The sequence below is a fragment of the Diadema antillarum genome, unplaced genomic scaffold (genome assembly GCF_040938485.1).
Source record: "Diadema antillarum isolate AM-2024a unplaced genomic scaffold, OU_Dant_1.0 seq00001105_RagTag, whole genome shotgun sequence".
NCBI lineage: Eukaryota > Metazoa > Echinodermata > Echinoidea > Diadematoida > Diadematidae > Diadema > Diadema antillarum.
Window position 1 is genome coordinate 1,291,836 of NW_027271921.1, and position 21,876 is coordinate 1,313,711.

The window sequence follows — 21,876 nt, forward strand, 5'->3', positions numbered from 1 at the left end:
TATTGCAGACTTACCGTACGTTATTTGTAAAATTTGCATTTCATGATTAGTTGAAACAATATATTACAAACTATGTGCAGATGTACGAAGTGAAAAAAGGAGTGTTCAGATGCAAACCACCTACTGAAGGGCCACGAAATTTGCTCATGGTCACCCCTCCCCCTACCCCTTTCAAAAAAAAAGAGAGAAAATAGCACTGCTGAATCCATACATCCACATGTGTGTTTGAAGTTCCTAGCACATACGGCCTACAGAAAGATCACACAATATCGGTCAATTATACTATTTTTCAACCTGTTAACATAGGGGCTCACACAAGTGATCTTTGAGCCTAACTGACTGCAATTACGATAAACCAGAACTATATCCTAAAAATGTCAGCACTTTTTATCTCTTGAATTCCCAAACAGCCGAATTCTTTTGATGAGATTTGACTGGACACAAGGAAGCTCTTCATATTATCATACAGTCCCAAAGTCTATCTCATTACAGTATCTCTAATTCATGACATCACGCCACATCAAGAAAAACCAATAAACATGACGTTGTGGCGCATGATGATGATAATTATAATGATGTAGGCATATCATCAGACGGCCGGTTATCACTCCTCTTTAGAAAATCAGAGTATTTTGAAAATATCTGTTGCGCTATCAATAGAGGGTGTAGCCCAGCATTGCTTCACCAGGCACACATTCTTACATCCAGGATTAGAAACAACATCTTTGGTAAATGCGTCTTTGTCCAAGGACGTTGATCACTAACCGTCTTGCAAAGATTCGGAATATTATCCGTACCTCCGTTTGAAGCCGAGATGCATGTAGACAAAGAGGCTAACACCTTAATCGCACAGTCTCTGAACACCATGTTTCAAATTCACCTGAATAAAAGCCACTCTGCCGCACAAATAAGATAGCCTCACAGCGTACTTGGTTGTGCTCAGATGCATGCGACGGACCCCATCGAACGGCTATACACTCTCACCGATGTCGGTCAGGGCTAACGACAATACCCTTTCTCCATCCTCTTCCGCAATGTCCGAGCATGTCCTGAAACCAGAGTCCATCTGGACGGAGGATGGTACGGTGACGGTGGACTGGATATCCAAGGCCGTGGTACTGATGCTGTCTCCCCTGCCCTGGCCGATCATCTCAGCGTAGCGATTGCTCTCTCTGAGAAGATTTTTTTCATTGTGCTTCCAGTCTTCGTGTGCTGTCTGTGGGATCATGGATGGGTTGTCCACTACCGAGGAGTCCATATAGTAGTCATGGTGACTGTTGGAAAGCTTTTCAATATACATAGAGCCAGTGTCGGTTGCTAACTCTGTAATGCAAGAAAATTAGAAACATATTGGCCACGAACAAGTTACAATTACAATACCTGCATTTACATCAGCCTTGGCAGTGACAGTCAGTCAGCCAGAGTTCTATTTAAAAAGGACCTCCAACAGAAAAAATGACATAGAAACTGACAAAAAATGTACAATACTATACTTTGCAATCACAAATGACAATTCGGAAAGCGATAGGATTTAGCGAATCATACCAGAAGAATCAATCTGATATGATAAAATGGTGATGGACATGATTCTCACGTGCACTTTTCATTTTAATCCCATAATTCAATCCATTGTCAATCTTTTTGTGAAAAACCACAGGCCTCTAACGGAAACAGGCTTTTGAACAATGTTCACTCTTTCCTGCGATCTGAAATGACTTTCTAAAGGTTCTCATGAGTTAAAAACATGAAACTTGGTATTTTCGGCAATCCGATCCAAATCCTGAATAATGACAAAACCAACAATCATTAAAATACATCCTAAGCTCACTAAAATCCGTTTAATATTTTGACATATTTACCAAATATGTTGAACTTTCATAAGTTGACCATAAACTTTGTCCAGATGGACACAAAGCAATTTAGTCAATTGTCCATGCATATGAATTAACTAGCGGGAGAGAGGGGGTAGTTAAGGAATCTTCTCAAAGGATTCGTGAACAAATCTAGGAAGTGTGCAATTTGATCACAAATTCAGAAGATTTAGCTTTGTTAAGGAGTGCATTATTGCTATTGCTGTTATTGTCTTGTTTTATTGTTACAGTATTTTCAAGAAAGGCTGATCGCAGAGAAGGATTTGCATAAACTTTATGATTACGAGTCATCACCCACGTATCACCCTTCTCTTTGAGTGTCTGTATAAAACTGAACAGCGTGTGAAAATCAATTAAAGGGATGGCATAGGCCCTAGTATCGGTTGAGATGATGATTCAGCTTTTAACGCTTTATACTTAAAAATGACTTTACGAAATATGAAAGAGCATACAATTCTACCATAGGAGGCATTCAAAATTTGCTTGATGAAAATCGATTTTGAAATGGCTGAGTTATTCCAAAATAAAGTACAACAAAGCGATCCTTTAGGTGGGTCCCATTTTTTATTAGAATCGCTTTGTTTTGGATATCTCAGCCATTTCAAAACCAACTTTCTGCAAAGAAACTTCGAATTGCTTTCAGAATTATATACTCTTTCATATTACATGAGAGGTTTCTCATTATCTCAAAAAGTCATCATCAAAAATCGTTGGAAACCTGAAGTCCCATCTCAACAGAAACTGTACCAACCCTTCAGGAACCGGATGCACAGCTACAGCCATCAGTTTGACACTTACCGTAGCGTCCGTTGTTGCTGTGGATGCTTGATCTAATCGAGGGCTCGATTACTGGACCGTTACGTCTGCCTATCACAACGCCGCAGCATGCATCATGAAATTTCTTACTGCAGGCCATGGCTGTCACTGTCAGGACCAGCAAAATCCCACCGAGGCATCCGCCAATCACGTACAGAATGAGTGCAAACCCTGGCGGCGAAGGAATGTTGTAGCTGGTGTCCTCTCTAGGTGTTTGTGAGGTGTGAGTTGTGGTAGTACTAGGCGGCGGAGAGGAGGATTCACGAAGAGTGGGTCCATATAGCAGAGCTGGCCGGGTTAAGGTAGAGAAAAGGAGGAAGACAGCCGAGAAACAAACTCACTAGTCAGTAGCTATTTTTTTCCCCTACTTCTTTGAGAAAGTAGAGTAAAAGGAACACATTCTGGGTGATTAAAGGTTGGTTTATCTCAAATCGCCACACATTAGCCATGCTATGACTGTCAGAATTGCAGTATTGTTCGAAATTTGATAATAAAGTCTCAATCATCACCAGTTGCACACTTTCATGGAACGCAATAGCTAATAGAAAAACTGATTAGATGGCGCAATATCACTGAAATAAATATCTTATGAAAGGAAACTTTGTGTTTGACTCAAAACTTCAGCATCAAAGATAACTATCCATCAAAAATAGCTTTCGAGATTAAGGTCTTATACAGGCCTTTCTGGGGTGTAATGTGTGCGGGGGGGGGGGCGGTAGCTATGAAATATAAGGTGGCGACAGCTTTTCATTTACTACAGGCCCTATATACATTCTTCATCATAAGGGAATGATTAAGCCTTTGAATGAAGATCATTCTCACCTTGTATCAAGAAAAGAAATACGCTTCCGATTCATTTTAGAGAATAGAGGTTTGATTTCTGATACATGTAATTAAAACTTTGTGATCAGTGTACTTATCAAGATTCTTGTTGCTAGTGGCAGTACCCTGATACATGTACTATCTCTCTATCAGTGCACTCAAAATATAAACAGTGTATGTCATGTTCATAACTCATATGAGTTTAAATAATTATGTGTCATTTAGTCACCATGGAATGGTCTTCACCCTGGTGTCTCCAGAGGTAAAGAGTTGTTATGTGTATGATTTCCCCCAAATGTTTTGGCTCGGTCACAAATACCATTACAACTGTTACGAACGCCGTACGAACGATTTTCAGACAATTTTGTAAGATCTTCTTAAGAAGGCCGTACGAAAACAGCGTTCGTAGACCGTTCGTAAGTTCATAGCCTGGTCGATGGTCTTGTCCAAGATTTTTTTTTTAACTTCGTACAAAACCCTCTCTTCGTAAGGCGGCCGCACGAACTAAAGAATTCGTACGAACAGTGACATTCGTACGAACGCATCGTTCGTACTAACCTTTGTGACCATAGCTTTTCGCTTGTCACTTTTCAAATTGTTGCCAATTGTGTGTAAATAATGTGATCTTGATTTGATTTGATTTAATAAAATATATAAATAGAAAAAAAATAATCTCACCTGGTATCGTGATGGTTGTCGACGACGTATATAATGTGCAATCATCGCATTCGCTCACCCTCATCTGTCCACGTGTGTGAGTGTGTGTGTATATGTGTTGTGAGTGTTTGAGTGTGTAAGAGAGTGTATGTGAATGTATGAAAAAGAGGGAGACAAGGAAGCACATTGTCAGGAATTTCAAATCCCCATGAAACATTGCAGCCATGATCATCATCTCGACAATGCCCTCTCTTTAAAAAGAAAATGGAAAAGGGGGATGAGGGGAGAGGCAGCACAAAATGTCCTCCTGATATTTATCAAAATGCGAGAGGATATGAATTTATGTTCAGTGCAAACCTTTTTGGTAAAGACATTCAAAAGTGAAGTGTTACTGGATATGGATGATTAATGACAGAACTGGAAAATAATGTAAATTTCACTGTTTAACGTAAACATCGCACCAACGGAAAGAGAAAAAAAATACCCAAAAGTAAGATACAGTGCATCTCTTTCTCATATAGCATACCTGGGCGAGGTATACAAGAAAAGAGACCTGCAAGTCTCACCTGATCAAGTATCGAAAGTTCACCTTCAACACATTCTTGCAGACAGTTACCTAAGAACATGGCAAATTTGGGAGGAAGGAGCTTTGAGGGTCTCCATGGGGCATTGCGTCCAAGACACACTGACAAAAATACCTGCCAAGTACTGTGTGTAAAAAGCTGGCCCCACACCCAACTCAGTGCAGGCCAGACCACTGGATCTACCATAGATAACCTTGAAAGAACACTCGCTAATGTATTTACCCAAATGAAATGAAATGAAATGAAATGAAATGAAATGAAATGAAATGAAATGAAATAAAATGAAATGAAATGAAATGAAATGAAATGAAATGAAATGAAATGAAATGAAATGAAATGAAATGAAATGAAATGAAATGAAATGAAATGAAATGAAATATAGTATTTCTGGTTATAAAGTGATTTTTTTCAAAGATTTTCAAAGATTTTCAAATATGGGGGTTCTTGGTTTCCCTGGAGACACCATCAGGGTGGTGGCATGGTGCCCATTTGCATTTTATAAGTATATACTGTTACCCTAGTAGTAATGCTTGTCAGGTTTGGTGACAAACTTCAGCATCTGTTTTCAAGAAGAAGATGAAACTGTGAAAGTTAGGCTCCAAGTTGTCCCCTCCACCTCTCCCCCCCACCCCCCCCCCCCCCACTGTCTCGAATCTGCCATGAACAAACTTGAAACTAAAGTCACTCTAGCATTATCTTTCAGGTTATCAAGTCTGGTTGTAGAGAAAGTATTTGTAAAGACTCTTTAATTTGATGGCTTTGTCCGTCCCCTTCCCCCCGAAAAAAAGGCATTGTGCATGTGGGGCCCCAAACGGGAAATGGTGCCCGTTCATACTGATACCGTATATTCTACTCTCTATAAATAAAATATCTGTCAATTTTGGTGTAAATGAGACCTCGCGCTTTGTTTATAAAATTGAGAATGTGAAAATTGGGCACCATCTTGATTACCCCGGCCCATATCCTTATCATCTGCCTTGAAAAAAAAAAACACCTTAAAGAGGATGGCTAGTAACTGATCAGTGGGAATCAGTGGTAATGCTGAAGAATGATTGTTCCAATCCTTGTGGGATTCATTTAAGAGGACATTATATATCTATTGTTGAGTGAAAATTATTTGCTTTAGAATGGTCTCATTATTCACGTAATGTGCAGTTTAATGTTTCCAGGTAAGCGTGCCTGGTCAGTGACGGGGCATTAATCTTCACATTACTTGATTATGAGACCGTTCTGAAGCAAATCATTTTCACACAACAGTAGAATGTACTCTTCAATGAATCCCACAAGGATTGGAACAATCATCCCTCAGCATTCCCACTGATTCCCACTGATCGGATACTAGCCTTCCCATTTAAAACCACAGCCACCTATCTTATAATTATTCATAGCACTCGCTGATCATCCGTCTGGTTCTATAGAGAAGAAGATTTGTAAACATTCCTTGATTTGACGGGCTTTGCCTCCCCCTTCCAACGATTAGGATTTTAACTCAATTCTGATCCTGATAATGTATCAAGTGATACCTGAAAAACTGAATTGATGAATTTACTTCAGTGGACAAGAGCTTATGAACTGTCAATAAATTTGGAAAAAAAATATATATATGTTTTTCAGTATTAAACTCCCTGGAAAATCTACGAAGAAATATTTTCCGCGACGACACAATCAAAGAGGAAATTCCTTCAATCAAGTTCTTATACGTTTGATTCTTGACAATAAACTCACCTGGAATTTACACATTGATTCTATACGTCACGTTATCTCCCCTCCCCTTCCTCCCCCCCCCCCCCACCACACACGCACACACTACGCAAATACTGCATGTTGCATGCTTCTGAGTCCGACAACCTAAAGAGGCTCAGAGGCTCAGTACCCCTGAAAAAAAAGAAGAATACTTCCCATAGATATATGGACAAGTGCATGAATATACAGGTTGAATCTGTGAATTTCTCAGTAGACACACATAATATCTAAAAAGAAATAAAAATCACAAAGAATACACAGGCGTACATGACAGATTCAATGTCTGTAGCTTTCTTAGGTACAAGAATCAACTCAGAGGTCCTTGAAGGAAAGCCAAACCCAAAGAACAATGTGGACTGAGTGAAAGCAGCTACATTATTAGAACACATCAGTGAAAGTTTGAGAAAAAGTGGACAATCGATGCAAAAGTTATGAATTTTTAAAGTTTTGGTGTTGTAATAACTATATTGAGGAGATTACTTCAGTTTATGACATCATGTGTGGACAACAATATAAAGAAAATGTAAAGAAAATTCAACATACTTTCACTTTTCTACCTTAATGAAGGAGCACTTGACTAATACCTCTTTCAAAAAGCAGAGGGAATGATAATGCCTTTAACATTATGTGAATAACAAGCTGAAGGAATGTGTAATTTTCATTCAAAAATTTTTTTTTTTTTTTGAAATTGCTCTTTGGGTTTTGGTTTCCTTTTAGGTAAGTGGTTTCGCAGCTCAGAAATATAATCTTTTTAAATTGACACCGAAACAAACATGTAAAACAATTTCCAACTAAATCTAACAGGAAGCACATCCAGCCTACAGGATTTGCTTTTCAATTCAAATGAACGACAGATATTACCAAAGCACGGTAGTTGCCATTAGGAACGTCATCGAATTTCGCCACATCATGACTCTGAAATGAAGTAGAGTTGTGTTTTGATTAGATGTCGCATCATGACATCCACATTGAATTATCTCCCAAATCACCTTCATTTAAGGGGAAAAAAATCCACAGATATGCATGATGATTGAATGATTGAGTGAATGCAGCAATATTATTTGAGGACATCAGCGAAGTGTAAGGAACATTTCACGTTCCATTCATATTCCCTTGACTTTTTATCGACAAGGGTGATATGCCCCAGCTTTCTGACAGAAAATTGCATAAATTCTTCCCAATTACTGTAAAAGCACAAACTTATATTGCCGTTATTTGTCACTTGTAGTGCTGAGCTACTTCCAGTGAATTTCGCAAGAATTCATTCAAAATTTTCAACATGGTGACGTTATTATCTTTGTAATAGCTTTAATAGTGGAGCGTGGAATATATGAATACACTATTTTCACACGCTGCAATATTCTAACATATGTGATATCTACTATGTAAAAACTATGGCAAGCCATATTTCAGAAGCAACAGGGATCATTAAAACAAACATGTAAGATTTTTTCCAACTCCCATAAATGCCCAATTATCATTGTGAAGTTACATGTTGATCTGTGTCAAACAAGGTTAGTAGAGGGAGGTCGAAGTGTGTCTGTTGCGATCCTTCCCCTTGTGTGGCAGTGCCACTGCATTTAATTATGGGCCAATAAAGAAAAAAAAATGATAAATGATGCTCGATATTCTGAAGATTTGTTTATCTGAAATTGAAATAACGTTTTTCGGATTAACAAACCTTCAGAATAACAAACCTTCGGAAAAACGAACAATATTTAATTTCTGTTCACCAAAAAAAAAAACCTTAAAAAAAAAAGATCATTACATCATTTTTTTTTTGAATCAACGAACCTTCGGAATAACGAACTGTACCCAAAAAAAAATGATATTCTGTTCCTTTAATCATCTTTGTTCCCTTATATATTCCCTATGTCATTTGCGGTTTGAGTTGACTGAAAATGTTTATTTCCCCTGAACAAGTTGAACAATTTGCCTTTGTTTGAGGTTATAAAGAGATAAAGAGAATGGAAGTTTATTAATTCAAGTCTCTCATTATGTTAAACTGGTCTTGTGTTATTGTAATCTTGAAGGGAATTTGCATATGAAAGACAATATGTCAATCTTTGCAATTTCTACTTTTGTGCCTTGGAGGACCAAAACAAATGTGTTCACTCATGCGTAAAGTTTCCCCTTGTATATTGACCTACTGGGTTAATAGTCAATTAAATAACCTTTGATATGGTATGATTACGATACATTGATTTCTATCAAACTGTTCTATGAAAAAAAAAGTGTTTACTTTCTTTCTTTCTTCTCTTTTTTTGCTGAGTGTATTAGTGACACTCCATTGTTTGAATTGTCTGTAACACTCTCACCAACTTCATTGATGAACAAACATCCTTTTCATTACATTACATTACATCGCACTCACAATGTTGGTATACTCAGGGCCAATTGGCTCATATGTGTAGCTATTCTGGAGGTACACCTCGTATCGCACATCAAGATAATCCCGGTCTTCAGCGGCTGCCCGCGTATTGACGACTACAGTTCGTGGTCCTAGCAGGAAGATCTCCGGCTTTTTCAGCTCCCAATCTACCATGGACACTGCAGATTACAACAAAGTAGTACGTGTAATTATCCTAACAATAAGTCAAAACATCGTATTTTGCGCAATACAAAATTTCCGAATGTAGTTGGAAATTATACTTTTGACAGTATGTGGCACACTTCCTCATGAACATCAAAATGAACATTTTACTTATCAAATTACGATTTGAATTTACGACTGTCATTCAACGATTTCAAATCTGTAGACGACTATATGTATGTAGCCAAAGCGTTATGCCTAATTCTCATACCCTTGCACATGGAAGCCCTATTAGTTTTTCATAGATTCAATGCTTGTTTATCTTAATTTCATAGATTGTTGATTCTTAATTTGACTAGACCAAACTTTTATTAGCAAAGTAACAATCTGGACAACATCCTGCAGAGAGAGAGAGAGAGAGAAAAAAAAAACCTGCATGCGTGATTCAATGCTGAAAGGGCGTTAAATAGTATAACTTCACTCCAGAACAATGGTGGCTCAGATAATCGATAGAGCAGTGACTAAAACAAACAGACAAACGGAAGTTTCATAAAAATTGGTTACAAAACTAGATACCCACAGAATTTTTAAGGTTCAGATGTTGTCATCTAACAGAGCTTTTAATTGGTCACACCCAAATACGCAATCTAGAAAAAGACATGAAATTATGATTGTCGTCACAGCTTCCTCATTGGTTTCTGCGTACAAAGAAAGATATAGGTATGTTTTCGGTCTCCGATTTCACATCATGCAATCCCTTTCTTCCGAAGAGTCATTCTCGTAAAGCAATTTCAATACAATGAAATTTGATGCAATAGAAGCTTGATTTTTCGGTTTGCCAGCAATAAAAATAGAAAGAGGATAATAGTTTTAAGATTTAAGTTATCGGGAGTCAATAGGAGATTCGTGAGGATATGACATCATGATTTCTCTCATTCATTTGCATAGATGCAGTTGTGATTATACTTGCTCTTATAGATCGCATGAAATATAATTTGTTTATATATATTATAGATACCAATGTTTTCTGATTTCAGGTCTAATATTAGTAAAACTTCGCCAATTTGTTTGTGTAATCTTATTCTACCATTATCTACCAAAGCCAACTTAAACATGTCAAGACATTGCTAAAATCATCAACTCACCACGACACAATGCAACTCTACCATCTTCGCTACAACCTGATGGACAGAAGGAAAGGGTGAGATAGTAAGCATGGATACTGACAAACCGATTAATAAAGAGATCATATTGGGGTGAATATATAGGGCATAATATGTATGACATGACATACACTCATCAACAGCCCTCACATTTGTGATCAGCCAAGACGCATATCTGCGTAAGACGAGGATTGAAAGTTCTTGTGTCCCTTTTTCAGTGCAAAAAAAAAAAAAAAAAAAATCAAATTCCTCTTCATAGGAGCTGATATTGTAGAGTTAAGTAGTTCAGACTTTTCATCGGAACAATAACATCGGAAATTTCTTTGTGATGGAGGGGAAACAATACAAAAGAATTCCATTGAATTTATGCGGACCCCGTAAAAATCAAAGAGTTATTCTCGGTTTAAAAGAGGAGCGTATTCTCGAGTATAGCATAGGGTTAGTTTTTTTTCTTCTTCTTCTTTGTAAACCCTGAAGTGTGTTATTGTGACATTTCATACACTTTTTTTTAGAGACACTCTTCTTCTGCCGTTCAAAAATTCATGACGTTTACAAAATGTTTTTTTTTTTTTAAAGGGTGTGTATTCAGTTCTGGTCGAGGTGAGAATTTAGCTTTTAACATTTTGCGAGATATTCAGAGACCACTATATGAGATGTCAAAGAGCATGCAATTCTAAGGGATATCAAAAGTTTATTTGATGAAAATCGGTTTTGAAGTCGCCGAGATATCCCAAAACAAGGTGAAACAAAGAGATCCTAATAAAATTGTGGCCTGTAGTCTGTAGTCACTTTTTTGGGATATCTCAGCCATTTGAGAACCAATTTTCATCAAATAAACGTTCAATCCTTCTTAAAATTACATGCTCTTTCATATTTCATAAGAGGTTTCTCATTATCTCACTTAGGAACGTAAAAAAACATGAATCCCCACCTCAACCAGTACTGTACAGCCCCTTTAAGAGAAGAGCTGAGAAAAGGCATGGTAACACATGCCACTGGACAAGACTATGTGTGTTGAATCAGAGAAATAACAGATAATCCGAGTGATTACTGGACGTAGAAAATTCTCACTATACTCAATCGACTAGCTAAACATAACTCACAACTACTGTCAACAACACATTGACACAACGATGACACCATTCTAACCACGAAAACTATAGCAGAAGTAGTAATAACAATAATGATTGACTACTATACTACTACTACTACTACTACTACTACTATTTCTAATAAAAGGCCCAATGTTAAGAAGAAATGTGAAGAGGGAAGGTAATGACAATGACAATAATTTACAATCACAATCATCTGTATTCACGACAGTAATCATGGTCAAGAATTTCCCTCTATACCAATGATACTATACTAGTGCTTTCAACCATTTTCACAGTAGCATAACGGAAGTCTGTTCCGGTAAAATTCTAGAGATCTAACAAGATTTTAGAATGATATTGATTTTAATCAATTGATTGGCTAAAAAATATCGTGTGAACAGTATTATTTTTTTCCATTTTACACAACAAATAACGCATACAGGGCGTTAGTAAAATCATTTAATCTCCTGAACTTTTTAACAGTCCAATCTTACTAGCGGACTCTGTCATGTGCATTATTATTATACTTATATATCACTATCTTCTTATTGCAATCACTTATGCCTGAAAGTTGTTGCTAGATGTTATTGACGCTTACTCACTTGGCAAACTGATTCTCTCTTCCACTCTGTTTGAATCTTGGATGTTTCGCGGTAAGCTCCGAGCTATTACCGAGTACTCCTTCTCAGGAATTGAAAAGTTGCCAAACAGACATCTCACTGAGAATTTAATCTAAACATAGTGATACAATGAAAAAGAATCCAAAACGAAACAAGAGGATTTACTATGATTGCATATATCAAGTAAATCTTTACACAGAACTCATGCGGCATATAAATGAGTTGTTCCTTGCTCTTGAAACAAGTAAATATGGACATTGGGAAGTATATGAAAAGATGAAGTTTCGCTTGTTTTCACAACACAGTTCTTCAACTGTCAATGTGAATATATAAATGAGTGAGTTGCTGATGTCATCACCTTACAACTTTCGGTAAAGTTTGGACACGAACACGAAATTTCAAGTTTTTGTTTTTGTTTTTGTTTTTGTACAAACCCAATTGTGCCCCATCTGCAGTCTGATATATCCGACTGATCATTAATCTAAAGTTGTTCAGCAAGGAAAACATTATGTTTTACACTAAATAGCCTCACCCACAAATTTTTCGTCATTTTTCTATTTTTAATTGTTATTACGAAATCATTGGGAAAAACGTGAGTTGATAACATCCTTAGTTTACTCAGCGGAATGTCTATATCAATTTCTTGGCAACTGTTCTGCAAAAATAATAACGAAACTTCACAATTTTATGGGGGTGGGTGGGTCCAACTTGGATCACGTTTTCACTGAATATTGTGTACATAAAATTCACTGGTCGGGCATTCCTCTTTGAGACTGTAGTACACTATCACGAGACTTGGGATATATAAATCAAGAGAGAAAATTAAAAAGAGAGAAAGCTTGTTTTCCTCTGACTCGTTCTTCATCATATTCCCATCTTCTTCTTTTCTAAAACACAACCTCCTACATTCATTTCTATATGAATACTCATTTTTTTTTTACCAACATGAATCGAAAAACATATGGAGAGTAGACTTGCCCAGTGAGGACCTATAGCAGAATAAAATGTATTGACACGCAAAGTATGATTTGATGGAAATACACAAACGCTGGTGAAAGAAACTGATGAGACTGTACAAAAAAGAAAGAAAATTAGACTTCAGCTATGTTGCATTTGGTCTTTTATTACAACACATATGTTATGGTGATTGGTATGAGGTATTTTTGTCCCGATGTGAAATTATCCTAAGACTTTTGAAATATCAAAGCTTATGGGCTTCTAAGATTAAAGAGATGCTTTGATATACCTTGGACAAAATAATGTAATCACAAGGCACTTCAGAATATGAAATTTTATCAGATTGTACATCTGCACAAAGAGCACTTAGGGAAGTTGAAATCTGAATCCCAAACGTATCAAGTGGAAAGTGATCAAATGTGGTAGAAAGTTTTGATGAGAAGATACGTGTAAGTACTTTGAGTTTCCTTGTAACAAATATCTCTTACATGGAACCATGGCTCACTGAAGTGTTCCTTTTTCGGCATAAAGATGTTGAAGCAACTGCAAAGCTATCAAACCGTACGTGTATATGAAGAGCTTGCTTTGAAGAAGGCGCTAAATCCACCATTTTTAGCAAGCTCTTCATATACAGTGCGTATCAAAAGAAAGGCAATCCAAATTTAGGATGCTGCTATTTCGTAATTGTCAACTTTATGAAGAGCACACTGTTGGTTGTGAGGAAAGGTGAGCTCTTTTACTTTCCATCAGTACCTAATTGTGTTGATAAATACCATGCATGACTGAGCACATTAACTTCAATGATAACGATGAAAGTTGCATTTTTCCAGGTTTGCGTGTTATCATGACGGAATTGTTGTTACATTTAGTGCAACATTGAACAATATTTCAGTCTAAGACATACTCTGAGTCATAATGGATTTTTCTTTTCATCATTTTTTTTTATTTATTGTGTTATATGCATATGTGCATGAGCACCTCCAAAGTCAAATGCCGCAGATTGAAAAAAAAAAATTGCGGTATCATATGCAATCTGGTTTAAGACAATGATATCACAAAATATTACCAAAGAGTTCATCCAAGTTGCAGACAGCAAGAACGATATCAAACTCAGGTTCTATCATTATATTCTATTTTGTGATATTTATATAATATTGAGTGGCCTCGAGGGAGATACCAGAAAATATTGCCCGAGTCGAAGACGAGGGCAATATTCTTTCAGTGCGGGCAATATTTATCTGGTATCTCCCTCAAAGCCAGTCAATGTCATAATTATTACCTATCCCCTAGGTAAATTTAAAAACATGTGAATACGGCTATACACTATAATATAGAACAAGCCATATTTGACTACCTGTAGATCATCACCAACATGTCGAATAATTAAAAAATTGTTCCTCACTGTATATCATTCAACTCCAACTTCAATGATACATATGTAGTTGTAACAGGCGAACTTCAAACATCTGAACGCTTTTACACTTTATTTTTGCTTCTGCTTCAATTTGGAGAGTTGTAATAACTGATGGCTACTGTGCAGTTCCTAGCACAAAAATGGACTAGTCGTTGTTTGACGCAAAGTGCTGCTGGAAGTGGTCGACCTTGTATGAGTTGATTTATCGGTGTTCTTCTGCGGTGCGTGTAATCGACACGCAGCGACCTCCTTGAATGTTTTCTCTTCGTGGTCGATCGGAATGTTTACATGTAAAGCAGGGAGGTGGGAAGAGATATTCCACTCCTTCTCTTCCCACCCCCTGTTTTACAGTGCACTCCCGTATATCGAACACGCTTATAACAAAATTCTTGTTATAACGAAGTAAAAATTTTGGCTGCAATGTCATCGACTCTATGTATTTCTATTGTTTATTTGTTCCGTTATAACAAAATTCCGACATAACGAAAGAAAACTGCCGGTCCCGAGGATTTCGTTATAACGGGAGTCCACTGTATATGTAAAAACCCGGATGCTCGTGATATGCTGTCATGTCGCCTGCTGAACTCCACGACCCTGCAATATACCAACTCTATAATTGCCTCGCAAAAATACCTCGTAAAATGTATAATGTTTCGGGATGTCATATACACCCTGGTATATCAATATATTTCACTCCTACAATAACACTTTGGCTCGTCTTTGAAAAATCCAGGGTACATTCACACTCCACTGGCATGTGCAATATTTTGTACAAATGATGTCAACCCACCGTCATGATGTGAAATTAGGCCTACATACATAAAGAAAAAATACATACGATGCATTCAATAATACACAAATACACTTAACAATTAGCACATACGTTGAATCTTCATACATTCATTCTTATTCCAAACACACCTCTCCCTCCTTAGGGAGAAAGAGAGGCTTGAACAAGGAAAGGAGCAGCTGACTTCGAAAAAGGGAGGTATACATTGTCCTTGCACAGTATTCACTCGCATAAAGCAAACTATACACGGTTACTTACCAGCTAGAAACTTGATAAGTTGGCTACATGTGTATAGTTTCTCTCACCATTACCGTAATTAAGCAACAAAAAAAAAATCCATAAATTGATAGATAGATAGACAGATAGATAGATGGATAGATAGATAGATAAATAAATAAATGAATAAATAGGTAAATAAATATATAGATAATTAAATGAATGAATTGATGAATATATAAAAATCCACTGCTCGTGCAATTTGATGGCTGTTCACAGCTTAGCACGATTTGTGACAATGGTTCACGCGCGTCAAGAATGGTCACATGTGGCCACATGATATACTTACCCCTGCATCCGCCGGTGTCAAAGTTCGGTTGAAACTCATAGTGAAGCACGACTCACTCGACGAGCAGCCCGAATCCAGACATAGGACATTCACCTCGAAGCCGGTCAACTCGCTAATGCGATCTGCTGGACAGAGAGTGGACAACAATCACCGAGTTTTAGCAGTGGAAAACGTCCTTAGAAAAGTCATACCTCTGCACACTCTCTATTTCAGTTGCACAGAATAACATATAGGGCTACAAGCAAATGAATCAAATCAAACAAATGAAACAAATCAAATGAAAAGAATTGTACAAGTTTCATTTAAATCCAATGAAATACAATGAAAGCTAGAGAATCACAACTTTTTCCTCGCTTTGGAATGTTTTTACAAAGTGATAATGTTATTACCTCACAAGTCTTATACTAACCTAAACAGTATTCATCATAAGAATCGATGAAATCGATTAATGAAAGAACGAATACTATGAAGAAATAAAACTTTGTGTGTTAAATTACATTGGTACTGCGTATATTATGATTTTTACAAAGAGTGACTCTTTCAGGAGAAAATGGGGTTATAATGGTATTTATGATAAAACTTCTTTTTTTTTCTATATAGGCGTAAACAATATTGCTTTACATGATTATTTCTTATTGTACAAACCAATGGGATATTAAATCATGGAAAGACAGAATTGCCTCAACTACATCGTAAATGTGACTGTCATTAACATCACTGTTTTGAAAATAGACAGCATTTGCACATAGATAATTTAAAGTACACCAGTTTGTTGTTGAAGCTGCCTGCACTTTTGCTGTATTGACCAATCAACAAGGAGCCCGTTTTCGATAGCCGACCTACCCTCTGAGGCATACCACTGAGAAGTAATGCTGAGGTAGTAGCGGTTATCAGGCCCGGGTGTAGCATCGGACTGAAGAGTGACATTTCTCGGGCTTCCCGGGGCTCCGGCAAGAGGCACAGGACTGCCAGATGCGCAAGCTGAAGGAATTAAGAATTGAAAAAAAGAAGATGTGTTCTGTATCAACAGGGAGGTGCCATTCATTCGTCAACTTTATGTTCAATTCTCACAATGAAACTGGAAAAGGGGTCACACCAAGAACGATTGGACAAGGGACAGCGATGAGAAAGCATTCATGGTTGAAAATAGTAAGAAACCGTGAATTAATACCAATAAGATGAATTGACAGGTTCGGATTTTAAAAAAAAAAAATCAGCATAAAGAAAAAGTGCCAGGGGTAATTACAACAAGGGTGAATTTTTTATCGTTTAAATGCCAGGAGAGAAAAAAAAAAATTGTCGAGAGAAAAAAAAAATGTCAAGAGTAAATCATGTCAAGGGTAAAAATGTCACAACGAAAATGTCGGGGGGGGGGAGCCATGGGTAAAAATGTAAGGGGAGAACGACGTGGGGGATGTCAGCGGTAAAAACGTCAGGGATAATATTATCAAAGGTAAAAATGTCATATGTACATTGTCTCGGGGGAGGTGGTAAAAAGCCAGTGTTTAAGGCTAGAATGTCCGGGGTAGAAATGACGAGGGGATGGAAAGGTCACGATTTTAAAAAAAAGTACTAGGTTAGAATGTATGTTAAAATGTAGTGGTATGAATGTCAGAGGTATTAATATCTTATGTGAAATGTCAGTTATAAAGACCTAAAAAGCAACTGCACGTTACAGGTAAAAGTGATTTCTAATGTATGAACTTCTTACACTCAACATAAACGGATAAAATTGGATGGCATGTGAAAGTGATCTTGATCAAGATTTCTGGTTGGAATTCACGTATCATTATGATCAAGTAATAATACAAAACATTTCGAGCAATTCTTAAAACTTACGCAAGAGTCCCTCTATGCTTCCCACATAAAAGTACTCTTGGTTAAGCAGGGATACAACTGTTGAAATTGTTGAAAACTGTTGAAAATATATGTCGATTATGAAGAAATGGTACACGCCGTTTTCAGCCATTCTTAAACTTCACCAGAGTCCCCGTTTCTCCCGAGATTTTCCACCATGAAGTCTACTTCCTGTTTCGTTTGAAAAGCAGAACCCCCTTTGGGGTAAGGACAAGAAGTAGGCCTTACAGAGTAAAGGGTTTAGATGAATTATGACTGACGATTGAGATTATGATTGAATTTAGTTTCATACAAAATTGAATATTTCAGGTTTAAGTTATCAGCTGTAAAAAAAAAAAATGGAATGAAGACAATTAACTTCTTCCACATAAATCAGGACTGCCCACCAGCTACTTGAAAGAGATACCCTAAATTTGGTCAAGAATCTCGCTGTGCGATCCGAATTATCGTTTCCCAATAGCAATCGCACGTTTTGATAGACGGCAAGATCTTCACTTTCACCTGTAATGTGAGAATCTTGACCTTCCCACCGCAATTTCTGACATGCTGCCCTCCCGGCATTATGTGATTGTGATAAAAAACAAGAGGATGTTTTATTTGTTTGTTTGTATTTCACAGTGGCTGATAGGACCTAACCTCATATTCATGTAACTATATGTTGTAGCTTCTTTGAATATTATACAAGGGTTTGCCTATACTCCAACGAATATAAAAAGGTGTATTTCTCTTCCCGTCCTGAAGCGCTTGTGTTTAGTTTTAAATCTAAATAGTGAAGCGATCTGCAGACTTGATGGATTTTAGTTGATTATTATGTTCGTGGTTATGATGTAAATTGAAGCAATCTTATAATGATAGTAGGCCTAATAATGATGACAATACAAGAATTATTACAATGATAACAATAGTCATGGTAATAACGATTCAACTTAGGCCCTTTAATAGTTTTGACAATGAAATATTTATAATACTTTTTACCCATGACATTTAACCCTTGACACTTTACCCCCTGACATTTTTACCTGCGGCATCGGAGATTTCCAAGTGGTACGGGGTCTAGAGTGACAGTAGTGGGTGCCTACCGTGGTCATATTGGTAAAAGATCGAGAAGTTAAAGATTGCGATCTTCAAGATCTCGAAGTTTTGCCAGTGTGACCGCACCTAATGTGACAATTATAGGTCTACACTTTTTTTTTAACTTACTTGGAGTGATGCTACATGGAACTGTGCCTGAATTTAGTTCATTGGCAACCGGGTCCTGAAATGAATGTGATAATCAGAACAAAAATAGGTCATTACAAATTAATTAGGCCTACATATAACTGTACACAGGTCTAATCTACATCACACAAATGATGTGGGTAATCTCATGCTGTATGCCATATTCGTAAGCATAATGGCGACTTGTATTACGATATTTTTTTCCCCATGTGATAGAATAAGCCATCAAAACCCACGGAGTCGGCAAAACAAAGTTGGCAATTTCCACCTCAGATTTATGTCATGGAGATAAAGTCCTGCCCTTCCCCCTCTTTTTTTTTTTTTAACGGAGGCAACATTGTTTAGTTCAGGTATAAATTTTCCGAAGATCAGTCCATTTTTGAGATTAAAATAAAACGACACCTATCAAAGATATTGAAATTATCAATACAAATGTGGAACATACCTTCCGCTCCATGCTGTGTGATACGACACTTCACCTAAACATATAAATGCTAATTATCACAGTTACGCCTGACACAAAATAGCAATTTAGTTGTAATATATTGATCGACCTTTATGGGCCTCTTTGGTGCATTTTTTTTTCAAAGAAAATGCCATGAAAATCTACATTTGGATGATGATTAGACCGGTGATAACATTAAAATGAAACTTTATTACTCTCACTGGCAAATACCCTTTGAGTCTAAACCTACTCGTTATCTGACTTGAAATAGGGACACTGGAGTATGTTTTTCGTATTGTGTTGTAACCAAGGAGATGCCCTGAAGTCTCTTGACCTATGACATGTACACTCATTCGTCGAGTGATCGAGACAGCTCTTATAGTTATCAGCCCATGTATGATATGGAACACGTTCATTTTTCGTTCGTTTTAAGTTCTTGAAATGTGTGGACCTAAATCCGTTATTCTGCTTGCAGCAAGAATGACAGGACATGGTACTATTACATTGTCACTGTTGGATGGCTTAAATGCGCAGAGGAAAGCACAATGAATATTTCGTGTGAGTATATGGACAAACAGCAATAGCAGAAAATCATTTTCTCATCTTGAACAGCCATAACTCCATATTCAATATGTTTGATTCCTGCAATTTGTTAAAGTTCACTTGCTCTCAAAGAAAGGAGAACCGCATTTCTTAAAAAGAAGGCAGATCATAAAATCAACACGAAATGTAAAATAGATACCCATAAGAAAAATGACGCATTTCGTAAAACAGGGGTTTCGCAATACGAAAATCGCAAATCGTACGCATCTAATCACAACGCAAATAACAACTCGTAAACTCGTAAGTATTCTTTTTGTTTTCAATGTAAAGGCCCCGCCGAACCAGATGAATATCGTTATTATCTAAGGTATACGGTAGTGCAAGTCCTTTTTCTGTATCATGAGTGCCAATCCCCTCCCAACTGATGTCTGTTTTCACTTTCTAATTGAATATTATTTTCATAATTTATCATAGACATCTTATCATTTCCTCTCCATTTGCCCTTGTATCCTTTGAAAAGTATCTCTGCTTACATCTCATGGACATGTATACGTACCAAATAGATTTCTTGTGTACATTATTCAATGTTGTTCTTTGTTTTTTGCCGCCAAAGAGTAGTGACTATTAGAATGTCAACGTGACATTCCAAACAGGGTGCGGACGGGTGTGAGGAACATAATTTCTTTAATAGGGCCTATCTTTATCCGCATTTTGAAAAATTGTATATAGCAACAAAAAAGAAAACAAGAATTAACAAACCATGCAAAAACAACAACAAACAAACTATCAAAACTTTACTTGGCCTTAGATCAACTCATTTCCCTTCCTTACAATATTATATCCTTCAATATTGTTTTGATATAACTCTCTAATGATTGTCATTGCTGGATGAATGCATATCCAGGAAATTATACTGGTGCTTTTAGACATTATACATCGCATAACTACACGTAACGTCAACTTTAACAGTAGGTTTATTAATAATGAAAGGCATGTTCCAAGATCCAGTAGCCAACGTAGGTTTCGTATATAGCTACTGATAATGTCGTGAAGTCAAACTACGCAAACACGACTGCGAGCAGCTGCTTTGTGAAAACTTACCTCGCACGTACTGGTACAGATAGGAAAGACGTTGCCGCTGGTTACAGCCAAACGCGCTGTAGCCAACAGCACCAGCATTGAAGTAGCAAAGTATCCTCTTGTTACAGCCATTTTTCCTGACAATGACTCGCTCGGCCACTAAAATCCGTAAAAAGGGTTTGGTTAAAGGTTAAAAAAGAGTGAATAATATATGTATAGGCCTTATGCATCCACTCCCTTAAAATGTATTCCGAACGATATTGAAGTGGACAGTTACTGCGGGATCATGAGTAGTGTCTTTCGCTCCCTTCCGTTGACTATGTTTGAGGTCCACGTCATGCGCACAATTATCTAGTCGTATATGGTTAAAAATCCCTCAAGGAAGTCGTAACAGCGCAGCGTGGGTATAGCTGAATATGAGTTCAGCACTGGCTATTGAAAAAAAAAATTGTTTGTTTGTTTGTCTGTTTGTTTTAATCAGGCTCTGTTTTTTTTCACACTCTCTTGACTGTACCATAGTAAAACTATTATAAAACCATGTATAAGACACCATTTCGTTGGTTTATTTTGGTTCGCAGTTTTCGATCTGTTCATTGCTCCGAAAGTGAACCCATTTTGCTATTCGAGAATCAATTTCCAGAATATTCCTTGCAATACCTGGAAAATCAGGGTATCTGTATGTATGAGATATCACTTTACATACAGCTGGTTTGGGTTACCGACACAGGAAGGCCAAAATAATGTTAACATGAAATATTATGTCATATGTTTATAGACGCAGTATATTGCGATAAGTTTCGTTTTGATGATGACAACAAATTCGTAGAATTTGGTAGAATTCGGGTATTTTTTATATTCCTGTTTAATGTTAAGGTATTTTTTTTCAAATAATATGAGTTTGTGTATTATTATCGTCATCGATTAACTTTGCATTTTTTTCATTTATATATACCCGGGTATATATAAATGAAAAAAAAAACATCGAGTGAAAATTTTCACTCTAAAAAGAGTGAATACAAAAAAGAGTGAATTTCGAGTGAAATTGGAGTGAATTTTGAGTGAAAATGCTCATTTTCACTCATTTTGGAGTGACGTCAGGGATCA

General features: G+C 37.0%; 1 protein-coding gene across 1 annotated transcript; it reads right to left on the reverse strand.

Moving 5' to 3' along the window:
* Positions 1-603: 603 nt before the first annotated feature.
* Positions 604-20,904, reverse strand: LOC139743752 (uncharacterized). Its single transcript, XM_071654206.1, has 11 exons — positions 20,794-20,904; positions 18,687-18,741; positions 16,473-16,610; positions 15,630-15,751; positions 11,886-12,015; positions 10,172-10,207; positions 8,868-9,043; positions 7,355-7,408; positions 4,188-4,251; positions 2,670-2,975; positions 604-1,323 (listed from the first exon to the last, which is right to left on the reverse strand). The coding sequence occupies exons 1-11, from the start codon at positions 20,902-20,904 to the stop codon at positions 971-973; spliced, it is 1,545 nt and encodes a 514-aa protein (XP_071510307.1). The 3' UTR covers positions 604-970.
* Between the last annotated feature and the right edge of the window lie 972 nt (positions 20,905-21,876).

Excerpts from the sequence above, each read along its gene's own strand:
- LOC139743752 (XM_071654206.1), bottom strand. The coding sequence starts at position 20,904 with ATGGCTGTAACAAGAGGATACTTTGCTACTTCAATGCTGGTGCTGTTG. Across the intron at positions 10,208-11,885 it reads AGAGAGAATCAGTTTGCCAA|GTTGTAGCGAAGATGGTAGA; the intron begins GTGAGTAAGCGT and ends TCTGTCCATCAG. Across the intron at positions 9,044-10,171 it reads TAGAGTTGCATTGTGTCGTG|TGTCCATGGTAGATTGGGAG; the intron begins GTGAGTTGATGA and ends TGTAATCTGCAG.